This window comes from Gracilinanus agilis, chromosome 6, assembly GCF_016433145.1.
Source record: "Gracilinanus agilis isolate LMUSP501 chromosome 6, AgileGrace, whole genome shotgun sequence".
NCBI classification, from domain to species: Eukaryota; Metazoa; Chordata; class Mammalia; order Didelphimorphia; family Didelphidae; genus Gracilinanus; species Gracilinanus agilis.
Window position 1 is genome coordinate 258,280,638 of NC_058135.1, and position 11,660 is coordinate 258,292,297.

Sequence of the window (11,660 nt, forward strand, 5' to 3'; positions counted from 1 at the left end):
AGGATCACACAGCTAGTTGTCAAGCATGATTTGAATGCAGGACTTCCTGATTCCAGGTCCAGAATTCTATTCGCTGCCCCACCATCACCATTAGCTGCCTCCTCCATCATCTTCGTCAAATTCCAGTTATCTGGATGATGTTCTTGAAGAGTATCACCTCCCTTTTCAGGGAATTCGAGTTCCAAGGTGGAAGAGTGCTAAGGGCTAGGCATTTGGGCATACAGCTAGGAAGTATCTGAGGCCAAATTCGAACCCAGAACCTCCCATCTCCAGATCTGGCTTTCTGTGCCACCTTGCTGCCCTTGGGTCCCTTATATTTAATAGATGCTAATAGACTTCTTGTCCCTGAGAATATGGTTCTCCAAAGGCTTATCTGGCTCTATTAACTCCATCTCAGCAGAGTTAGGAGCTAGCTGGCTCCTAATTGTCACCTCTGCATGTTCAGGGCTGTGGGAAGTTATGGTTCTGACAGTCCCAGGGCCAGCGGAGTTCTTGCATCATCACCCACTGCAGGTACCAAAGACCCTGCCAGCAGGACCAATTCAGATCACGAATATTCACCCAGGACTTAAAAAACACTCCCTCAGAAGGCTTAGCCCTAGAAAGCTGGCGAGAGTTTTTATGCTCATATCACAGTGGCATAAAACAAATGGCTTGCTTTAAACCTCTTATCAGCTAGGTGGTATCATAGATAGAACACTGGGTCTGCAATCCAGAAGACCTGAGTTCAAATCCCACTTTACATGCTTACTAGCTGTGGGACCCTGGGCAACTTACCAAGCACTTACTATTATTACCCTCATTTTACAGTTGAGGAAACTGAGACAGATAGAGGTTAAGTAATAGCACCTACCTCCTAGTGTTGCTATGAGGATCAAAAGAGATAAAATTTGTAAAAGCATTTATTATACCTCTTGACATTTAATAATTTAATAAATGTTTGTTCTCTTTCTCCCCCTCCCTCTCAGAAAGCCAGTAGAACTAAGAATTACAACTTGAGCAATAAATGGAGTATTAGTGGAAAGTGTGGGGAGATTCTAGGGGCTCAGTGGATTGAGATCCAAGTCTAGAGACAGGGCGTCCTGGGTTCAAATGTAGCCTCAGATACTTACTTCCTGATGCATGACTCTTGGGCAAGTCATTTAACACCAATTGCCTAGCCCTTACTGGTCTTCTGCCTTGGAACCAATACATAATATTGATTCTAAGATGGAAGGTAAGGGTTTAGGAGGGAAAAAGTGTGTTGGATTTGGAGAGATAAGATCTGGGTTCAATCCCTAGAAATTATTTAACTTTTCTGAGTTTCTGTTTCCTTAACCTGTAAAATGGTGGTGTTGGCCTTGATGGCTTTTATTTGACATCTTTGATCCACTGAATTCCCCTGGTTCTTTGCTCTGATCACACAGAGACCCTCCATCCTATTGATCGGAGGCAGAAGCCTTCCGGTGAAATCGATCAGCCAAGAAAGTAATCGAGGTCAATTTCAAACCCAGGTTGGATTTGGAATCCCCACCTCACACACCTGTTTGATGCTCAAAGCCAGGGTAGTATTCTTCAGTGCCAAACAAGTCTGTCCACGACATCAGGGGGTCACAGAAGGATGTGTTGGGTAGGAAGGTGCTGTGGGTCACTGAGTCCAACATCACTCTGAAAGAGGAAAACACACGTAGGTATGAGCTACAGAACAGCATGGCCAGGGAAGCGAGCCATCTGGAGCCTGCTCACTGCACATAATCCCACTAATAGGATAATCCTTGGCATTTACCTTGGGCCCTCTTGGGTTGTTTTGCTTTTTAAAACTTTGGAGTTCTGACCTGTGGTTTCATAAGCACAGGTACTCCTATTAATGGAAAATCTCCATCAATGCAGATTAGAAACTCCCTCGGTATTCATAGCTTTGGAGAGCTTCTGGAGGATACTGAGAGGTTTCAAGACTTTCCTGGGATCATACAGCCAAATACATGTCAGAGACGGACTTCAATTCATGTTTTCCAGATTCTGAAGTTAATCATCTATGTGATATATTATGAGATTTCTTATTATACTATTAGCCTCATAATAACTCTCCTTCCATCTATTATTTCTTCCCTTCTGTACTTCCCACTTCTGAATTGAAGTATCTAAAATGGTCAGATCAGGGGCAGCGGGTGGCTAAATGGACATAGAACCAGGTCTGGAGATGGGAGGTCATGAGTTCAAATTTGGCCTCAGACACTTCCTAGCTGTGTGATCCTGGACAAGTCACCTAGTCCCAATTGCCCTTGCCGTTCTGCTTTGGAACCAATATAAAGTATTGATTCTAAGATAGAAAGTAAAGGTTAAAAAAATGCTCAGATCTGTGGTAGGATCAGACTGAAGTACAGGAATGGTTTTTGATATAAGACCATTGAGGCAAGAGTCAGAAGACTAGGGCTCAGCCCCTCTAGTTCCCAATCCGATGCTCTAGTCATTCAACAATCAGTAGATCAAACAACAAGTATTTATTTACCTAATGAATACTGTGTCAGGAACTGCAAAGAGAAAGATAAAAATGGAACAATCCCTGCCTTTGAGAAGCTCACATTCTAATACAGTAACATATGTCAAATGAACCCTTTTTGTATTTACTGTAGGAGATAGAGAGATGAATAATATACAATTCTGCCCTCTAGAATTTTACAATCTAATATCTAAATAATTCTAATACAAAAGAAGTGCATGAGAGAGGTAGGAAGAAAGAATTAGGTCAGGATTGAAGAAGGAAACATTTCCAGCTGGGAGATGAAGGAAGACTCCTAAGAAGAAGGAAGCTTTTTGAGTTTGACCTTGAAGATGGGTCGGATTTCAACAGGGGAAAATAAGGACACTCAACAACAAATGTTAGGTGCCTACTGTGTGCAGAGGAATATGCCAAGAGCAGGGGATGCAAGGATATATACAATATATTTGTTTTCAAGGCACAATCTCAGAGAGAGGCAATGTGGTATGGAAATGGGACTTGATCTTAGAGTCAGGAAGAGCTGGGCTCAACTCTTATTTCAGATGTCTATTAGTGATTTGACACAGGGACTCAGTTTCCTCATTTATAAAATGGAAGGGAGTTGGACTCAGTCCTTTTCCAACTCCAAACATGTGATTCTAAGACACATGAACAAATAATGATGACACAAAGGAGAACTGAAAAGAGAAGATATATGAAGGATCTCTGAGAATTCTGAGGAGAAAGAATGCACTCAGCTTTAAAGGGAACCAAGGAAGACTTCGAGGAGGAGATGATATACCAGGTGGATGTTGGAGGAAGTGGAAAGTTTTAATACTGATTTAGTACAGGGTGTTCCTTATAGGCATAGGGGAACCAAAGCCCATAGATGGGGATTGGGGGACAAACAAGGGATATGGAAAAGAGTCAGGAGAACATTCACAGAGCGAGCAAAACAATGAATGTACCCAAAAAACAGTTCTCTAGTTTGGATAGAGTATAGAGAAGCAGAGGGAGCTAAGGGAAATAAGGTTTCTGAGGGAGGGTGGTGCCAGATTTCAGGGGATACATTAACTTTAACTGTAAATAAGAAAAAAAATAATTGAAAGGAATTTGGTTGTTATAAAGGAATCTTGACTCTATTAAAACCTTCTGTTGCCTTGATACGTATGGTGTGAAAGGGATGTGGAATGTTCTTTGTTTTTTTTTCCCTTTGAAAACAAATACAAGTAATAATCTGACAACATATGCAATGTTAACTAGCTCCCTGCCTCCACACTGAGTGGAACTAGACACATTTTGTTTTTTCTGCAGTCATAAGTGTTTTTTTGATTACTCAGAATTCAATTTCCTTCTATTGTTTTTTCTTATTTACATAGTTTTAGTTATTATAGTTTCTCCCCACACTTTTAAATACAAAAATCATCACATATTTCTCTGAATTCCTCCTATAGATCTCCTATTTTCTTTTTTAACCAGACCTCTTATTTTATTGGTATAGTGCTGTGTTGGTGAACCTATGGCACACACATTGAAGTGTGCCAAAGGGGGCTGCTATCCTCCCCTTTTCCACACATTTCTGAGGATATTTTTCACACCACCCACCCCTCTGCCCAACAGCCCAAGGGGAGCACTTCCTCCCTCACATGCAGTTTGGGCAATAGGTCTCTAAAAGGTTCGCCATCACTGGTATAGGGAGTTCTACACAAGGAAGTCCCTTTTCCAAAGCAGTTAGACACATGTTCTACAAGTTAGTTCTTTAGGAATTTGCCTGGAGCATGAGAGAATGTCATTTACCTAGGCTTATCCAGGCTCTGAAATCTGAGCCAGTATGTGCCAGAGGTGGGATTTGAACCCAGGTCTTCCTGACTTTGTGACCAACTTTCCTTATTACCCCAGAGCTACCTCTCCTCAGCATTTCTTACCACCTGATATCATCACATGGATATCCTGTAGTCATTCAGCCGTTCCCTAATCAATGGACTCTGAGTTTTCAAAGTTAAGTCAGATTAACAAGCATTTATTAAATCTTTACTGTACACCCAGGCAGTGAGGTGGCTCAGCGGATAGAGAGCCAGACCTGGAGATGCATGGTCCTGGGTTCAAATCTGTCTTCAGATGTGTCCTTGCTGTATGACTCTTGAAAAGTCACCTAACTCCAGTTGCTTAGCCCTCATCACCCTTCTGCCTTGGGACCTGTATTTAGTATTGATTTTAAGACAAAAGGTAAGTTTCTTTTCTTTTTTTTTTTTTAAAGAAAGGCTTACTGTGTTCCAGGTGCCAAGTTCTGAAAGGTCCTACCTGGCTGGAAAAGTCTTGAATATGGACTCTATCTAATGGCTCTTCGCCCAGTGACTGGCCTGGCTATGTTTGGAGAAGGTCTTTAGCTGGTTGACCACAGGGTGATGGATATTTCAGCCATGCCCATTCTCCAATACCCTTGGATACGCTCCTCAGTCCTCTTCCTCCCCCGCCTCTTCCTTTTAAGATTACCTTTGGCATAATTTTTTTCCCTTTTTTTTAACAACATGGCTAATGTGGAAATATGTTTTGCATGACTTCATAGGTGTAATGGGCATCATATTTCTTGCCTTCTCAGTGAGTGGGGGAAGGGTGGAAGGAGGGAGAGAATTTGGAACTGAAAATAGGAAACTAAGATTGTGGGGGAAGCGAGGTGGCTCAGTGGATTGAGAGCCAGACCTAGAAATGAGAGGCTATGGGTTCAAATCTGGCCTCAGATTCTTCCTGGGCAAGTTACTTAATTCCCATTGCCCAGCCCTAGCCACTCCTCTACCTTGGAATCAATACTTAGTACTGATTCTAGGATAGAGGGTAAGATGAAAAAATAACCCTTGGGTTCAAATCCCATCTTTGCCACTTACGAGATGGCACAATGGATGGAACATGGAGCTAGAGTTCAAATCCAACCTCAGACAGTTACTAGCCGTGTGACCCTGGGCAAGTCACTTAACCTCATTTGCCTCAGTTTCCTCATCTATAAAATGAGCTGGAGGAGACAATGGCAAACTACTCCAGTCTCTCTGCTAAGAAAGCCCCAAATGGGGAACAAAGAGTCATACATGACTGAAATGTCTCACCTAGACCACCCTTACTGCCTTTCATCTATAGTTAATGCCTCTCCTGCCCCCATTCTCAGAAAATAGACAGAACTCAGTAGCCCTAGAGTAACTTCACTTCAGGACTAAGAGACTTGCCTAGGGTCACACAGTCAGTAAGTTTCTGAGGCCAGTCTCGGGTCTTCCTGGCTCAGGGTCCAGTGTTCTTGCTGCTTCACCATCTGGCTGTCTACTTCTTCTAGTCCTACACACGGGGGTCATGGGCTCATCCATGTGGCTGTGCTGTGTAGTTTATGGATGTACCATGACCTTCCCCATCACTAGGACATTAGAACAAATGGCTCAATGAACATATGGCTTTGATTTTTTTTTTTTTGGCCATCTGGACCTGTCATTTCATCAATATTTCATCTCTTGGTGTGGACTCTCCTACCACTGATACAGATGGGCAATTCATCTGTAACTCAGAGTCTTAAAGAATTAATTGCTTGGGGGCTACTAAGTGGCTCAGTGGTAGAGAGCCAGGCTTAGAGACATGAGGTCCTGAGTTCAAATCTGACTGCAAACTCTTCCTTGCTGTGTGATCCTGGGCAAGTCACTTAATCCTAGCTGCCTAGCCCTTACCGCTCTTCTGCCTTGGAATCAATACTTACTATTGATTCTAAGACAGCAGGTAAGGATCTACATTTTTATTTTATTTTATTTTAGGATCTACATTTTTAAAATTAATTAATTACTTGGGAATATGGAGAGTTAAAGCAACTTGCTTGTGGTCACATAGCTAGGCTGTGTCAAAGGCAGGAGTTGAATCCTGTTCTTTCTTATTCCTAAACCATCCCTCTACAGTGGATATAATCTGACTTTGGAGTCAAAAGATCTGGGTTTTAAGTTTTATCCTTAGACAAATCGTGTAACTTCCTTGAGTCTCAATTTCCTCATCTGTAAAATGAAGGAGTTGGATTAAGTGGTCTCTGAGGTCCCTTCTGACTCTAGACCTAGGCTGGCCTCTCCATACGAACATCTTTGTCATCAAGTCTCTGAAGTCACGTCTGACTTTTTATAGTTGAGGAAACTGAGGCAAAGAGAAGTTAAGTGACTTGCTAGTGAGTGTCTGAGGCTGGATTGGAATTCAGATCCTCTTGACTCTATCCACTGAGCCATCTAGCACCCCCTTCAAATCCTACTGCTCACACGAAGATCGTATCCTTTTTTCTTCCCAATATTCCAACCAGCCAGGACCAAAACCAGATGGGTAACAACCCTACTCTTGGGAGCAACGAATGGGTTAACCCCCCCAGAATGTTATCATGGTCATGAATCTCTCTCTGCAGATCATTGCAAAGAGGAGAATGGACCGGCCTAGGTTGGCCTGAGACTTTCCCATGGGATTCTTGGTTTTCTACACATGGCTGGTGGCTGAGGTGGGGGAAAGTGCCGTAGGGCCTGCAGCAAGGTCCCCCTCCACTAGACTGTAGAAAAACACTTCTAAAGTGCTCTAGGGAAAACATGCTTCCCTTCTCTCTGGGCCATTAGGTCCAAGGACTGGTGGGGCTGAAGAAGGAGAGAAGTAGAAACAGGGACGTTTCCACCAAGGCAGAAATGGGCAGAAATAGAAGGGCAATCTGAGGATCTTTGATCTGGACCCCCAAGGGCCAGTGGGGCCGTAGGCTCCAATCTCCTTTTTACAGGAGGGACTTATTTCAAGCAGCAGGTTCAGCTGGAGTCAGTGCCTGGCCCACGAGGCCAAACATGGGCCTCTTTATTACAGAGAATTTTGTTTTCCAGGCAGGACTTGGATTAGATGCCTTCAGAGATCTCATCCAGCTCTGAGCATTTGTCTCTGTGACTGTAGAACAGAGATTCCCAAAGTGGGCGCCACCGCCCCCTGGTGGGTGCTGCAGCGATCCAGGGAGGCGGTGATGGCCACAATGCATTTATCTTTCCTATTAATTGCTACTAAAATTTTAAAAAATTAATTTCCAGGGGGCTAAGTAATATTTTTTCTGGAAAGGGGATGGTAGGCCGAAAAAGTTTGGGAACCACTGCTGTAGAACATAGCACAGCTCTTGGTTTAAATTCATTTAGCGTGAGTCTCTAGTAATAATAGTGCTCTGGGGAAAGGGGTAGGAGTGAAGAAACAACCATTTATTTAGCACCTATTATATGCCAGGCACTATGCTAAGCATTTTTACAAATATTATCTCATTTGATCCTCACAACAACCCTGGGAAGTAGGTGTGTTATTATCCTTGTTCCATTTTATAAGTTGAGGCAGAAAGAGGTAAAGTGACTTGCCCAAGATCACACGGCTAGTAAATGTCTGAAGCCAGGTTTGAATTCAAGTCTTTCTGATTCCCAAGTCTAGCAATATTTCCATTGTACTGAGCTATTGTCACATTCATCTGATCAACAAATTTTCTCTTTGGGGTATATAATACTGTTATCAGTCTTTTTTTAGTCATGCCCACCTCTGATGACCCCATTTTGGGTTTTCTTGGCAGAGATACTGGAGTGCTTTGCCATTTCTTTCTCCGATTCATTTTACAGATGAAGAAACTGAGGCCACAGGGTTAAACAACTTGTCTAGAATCACACAGCTAATAAGTGCAGAGGCCAGATTTGAACTCAGGAAAATGAGTTCTAAACCTGGCTCTCTGTCTACTGAACACCTAGCTGGCCAATACTGCCATAAGCTGCTAAAAATTCTGCTAAGAAAAAAATTTTTTTTAAATGTTCTGAATTTTAAGACCTATCCCTGAAAAATTCCTCAGACTATTTTTTTTCTGGTTGAGATCTGTGATTCCATCAGTGTGGAAGCCTGACTTCCAATTTCAAATTTCAGATAATTGTATGGAGGTCTTGTTGAGTCAATAAACATTTATTAAATGCCTACTATGTGTCAGGCACTGTGCTAAGAGCTGGAGCTACAAAAATAGACAAAAAACAATCACTGTTCTCAAGGAGCTCCCAAACTAATGGGAAGAAGATGTAAACAGCCAAATACAAACAAGGGATATATGGGATGCCCTGGAGATCATCTCAGAGGCACTAACATTAAGGAAAGGGGGACTTCTTATAGAAGGTGGGATATTAACCGAGTCTTTAGCAATATTAGCAATTTTAGAGATATTAGGATATTAGCAAGAAGCCAGGGAAGCCAGAAGATGAAGACGAGAAGAGAGATAATTGAGGGGACAGTGAGTGAAAATGCACAGAGTTGGGAGGTATATCTTATGGGAAGGATAGCAAGGAGACTAGAGTCACTGGGACATAGAGTACATGGCAGGGATTAAAGTATAAGCAAACTTGAAAGGTAGAAAGGGGTATCCAAAAAGCAGATGGAATTTCAAGACTGGAGGTTAGGAGAGAAGTTAGAGCTGGATAGATAGATCTCAGAATCATCTTCATAGAGATGGTCATTGAAATGACCTTCTGAGTACCTCAAATCTTAGCTTCCTGTACTGATTATACTTTTCTATTCAGGAGCTCGAGGGATACTTTGGGGAATTCAGGAGGACACGGGTTCAAATCCTATTTCTTCCATTAATTATGTGACCTTGGGTGAGTCACTTAACTCTTTGAATCTTAGTGGGAGTTCTGTGTACACTTAATTATTCATCTCTTATTTGTATGTGATCTCTTCCATTAGAACATAAGCTCCTTGAGGGTATGTGTGTGTGGGAGTCGTTTTGTCTTTCTTTGTATCTTTAGTGATTAGCACAGTGCCTGCACAGAAAAAGCACATGCTAAATGTTGATGATGATAATGAGATTGTCATAGATGAAAGATGTAAACTCCTTGAGGGAAGGAATTATTTATTTTTAATTTTTTTTGTCTCTGTATCCCATCTCTCCCTCCAACCCCCATCCCCTGAACATAGCAGGCACTTAAGAAATGTTTGCTGATTAATTGATTAACTAGATACCTTCTGGGGTCCCTTCTAGCTTTAAACCTATGATCCTGTGATCTTTGGGCAAGTTACTTTTCTTTTCTAAGTAGTTAAATTCCTACATAATATGAATAAGGAACCCAAGACTTCTTCCAGGATTTATAATCTCTGTGTTCCTCCCTCCTTCTGCTCACCTTGTCCCTCACAAATACCTTTTCTTTTCCTTTTGTTGACTGCCCAGTCAAGGGAGGGTGAATAATCTTGTTAAAGGACAGATTCCTAATTAATACAGAATGGAGTCTCAGCCAGGGAAGGGAGTGTGGATGCCCTCCTCACTCTTCCTTCCTATCTCAATTAGTCCATAGTGGAAATTAACCAAGCAGCTATTAGAAACCTCAATTTCCCCCCAGAGAAAGAACGGTTGGAGTTGGATGGGTGCAGATCCAAGCGGACTATCTTTCCCATCAGTGTATTTATGCTTTTATTTGGGGGTTTGGTTTTGTATGAGTGGGCTCTTACAGCAATGACCCGTATGGAAGTGGATTTTGCAGGAGAATAAAAATTAAAAAAAAAAAAAGAAACCTAAATTCCTAATTGCATGCATTCTTAGTGGTGTTAGTGTTGTGTGTGCATGTGTTTGTGTGTTATGCTCAAGGACTTTCTCTATCTCTAGCTCAGTCAAGTCAGACCCACTGAGAATAGTCCGGAACCCAAATAATTGGGTCCATATTCTTCTCCTCCTGGGCAATTTCATTGGACCCAACAGATTTTATGGTGTTAGCTACAGGGACTATATCTATAGGTGTCTTAGTCCTATAGGGAAGTCTTAGCATCACAGAATTACAGAATGTTAGAGTAGGAAGGGAGCTCAGAGGCAGAACAGACCAACACTTACCCCTTATAATGAATTACTCATTCAGCTGACAAGTACTTAATTATTAAAGTCCCTACTATGTGTCAGGCATTGTGCTAAAAAAAAAAGGCAAAAAACAGGCCTTGTTCTCAAGGAGCTCATAGTCTAATGGGTAGTTAAAATGCACACAACCATGTACAAACAAGCTGTATACATGAAAATTTGGATAAATCATCAGAGGGCAGGCACTTGTATTAAGAGGGATCAGGAGGGGCAGCTGGGTAGTTCAGTGGATTGAGAGCCAGGCCTAGAGATGGGAGGTCCTAGGTTCAAATGTGGCCTCAGACACTTCCTAATAGCTGTGTGACCCTGGGCAAGTCACTTAACCCCCACTGCCTAGCCTTTACCACTCTTCTGCCTTGGAATCAATACACAGTATTGATTCTAAGATGGAAGTTAAGGGTTTTTTTTTTAAAGAGGGATCAGGAAAGGCTTCTTGTGAGAATTTTAGCTGAGATGAAGGAAACCAGAGGAGCCAGGAGGAGATGATAAGGTGGGAGAGAGTTCCAGGAATGGGGGAAAACCAGTGAAAATGCTTAGAGATGGAGGATGTAGTGTCATGGGGGAGGAACAGCAAGGAAGCTGGTATTATTGGATCACAGTGTATGTGGAGGAGAGTGAGGTATAAGAAGACTTAGGAAGAGAAAGTGAGGGGCGGAGGAAGGTTGTGAAGGACTGTAAAAGCCAAAGAGCGATCCTGACAAGTAGTCGTTCACCTTTTCTTGAAGATCTTCAGTGGAGGGGAATCCACTGGCTACTCATTTCACTATTTTATAATTTTTTTTTGTTATTTAATTTTTTGGGATAATTCCTAAAAAGGGTTTTCTGAAATCAAACCTAAAGTTTTCTTTCTGTGGCTTCTACCTACTGTTCCTAGTTCTACCTTCTGGCCAAGAAGAACATGGCCAATCCCTCTTCTATGCTGATAGCTTTTCAAATCCTAGAAGACAGCTACCATGTTTCCCCTTGAGTTTTCTTTCTTTCAGATTAAACATCCCCTGGTCCTCCAGCTGATCCTCAAATGGCATAAATAGAAGAGGCCTTCACCATCCTGGATGCCCTTCTCTGGATGCTCTCCAGCACCCTCTCCAAAACGAAAGCCCAGAAATAAAGGCAAAACTACAATTTCTGCTACCAAGCAATAAAAGGCAGGAGTGGATGACTTTCCATGTCAGGGTGGATCTCTAGGGTACCCTTTGGGAGCTGGAATGAACTTTAGAGGTCTTCTAGTCAAGGCATTGTAGGCTCATGGATTGAGAGTTGGAAGGACCATGGAGGTCATCTGGTGTAACCTCTTCGTTTTATAGAATTGGAAACTGAGTT

General features: G+C 42.2%; 1 protein-coding gene across 2 annotated transcripts in view; it reads right to left on the reverse strand.

Moving 5' to 3' along the window:
- The window catches only part of ELF5 (E74 like ETS transcription factor 5), a 42,653-nt gene extending 41,010 nt beyond the window's left edge, over positions 1–1,643 (reverse strand). For both annotated transcript variants that reach the window (XM_044680103.1, XM_044680102.1), the window contains exon 1: positions 1,523–1,643. In XM_044680103.1, coding sequence (XP_044536038.1) covers positions 1,523–1,643 — 121 coding nt within the window. The remainder of the gene's footprint in view (positions 1–1,522) is intronic.
- Between the last annotated feature and the right edge of the window lie 10,017 nt (positions 1,644–11,660).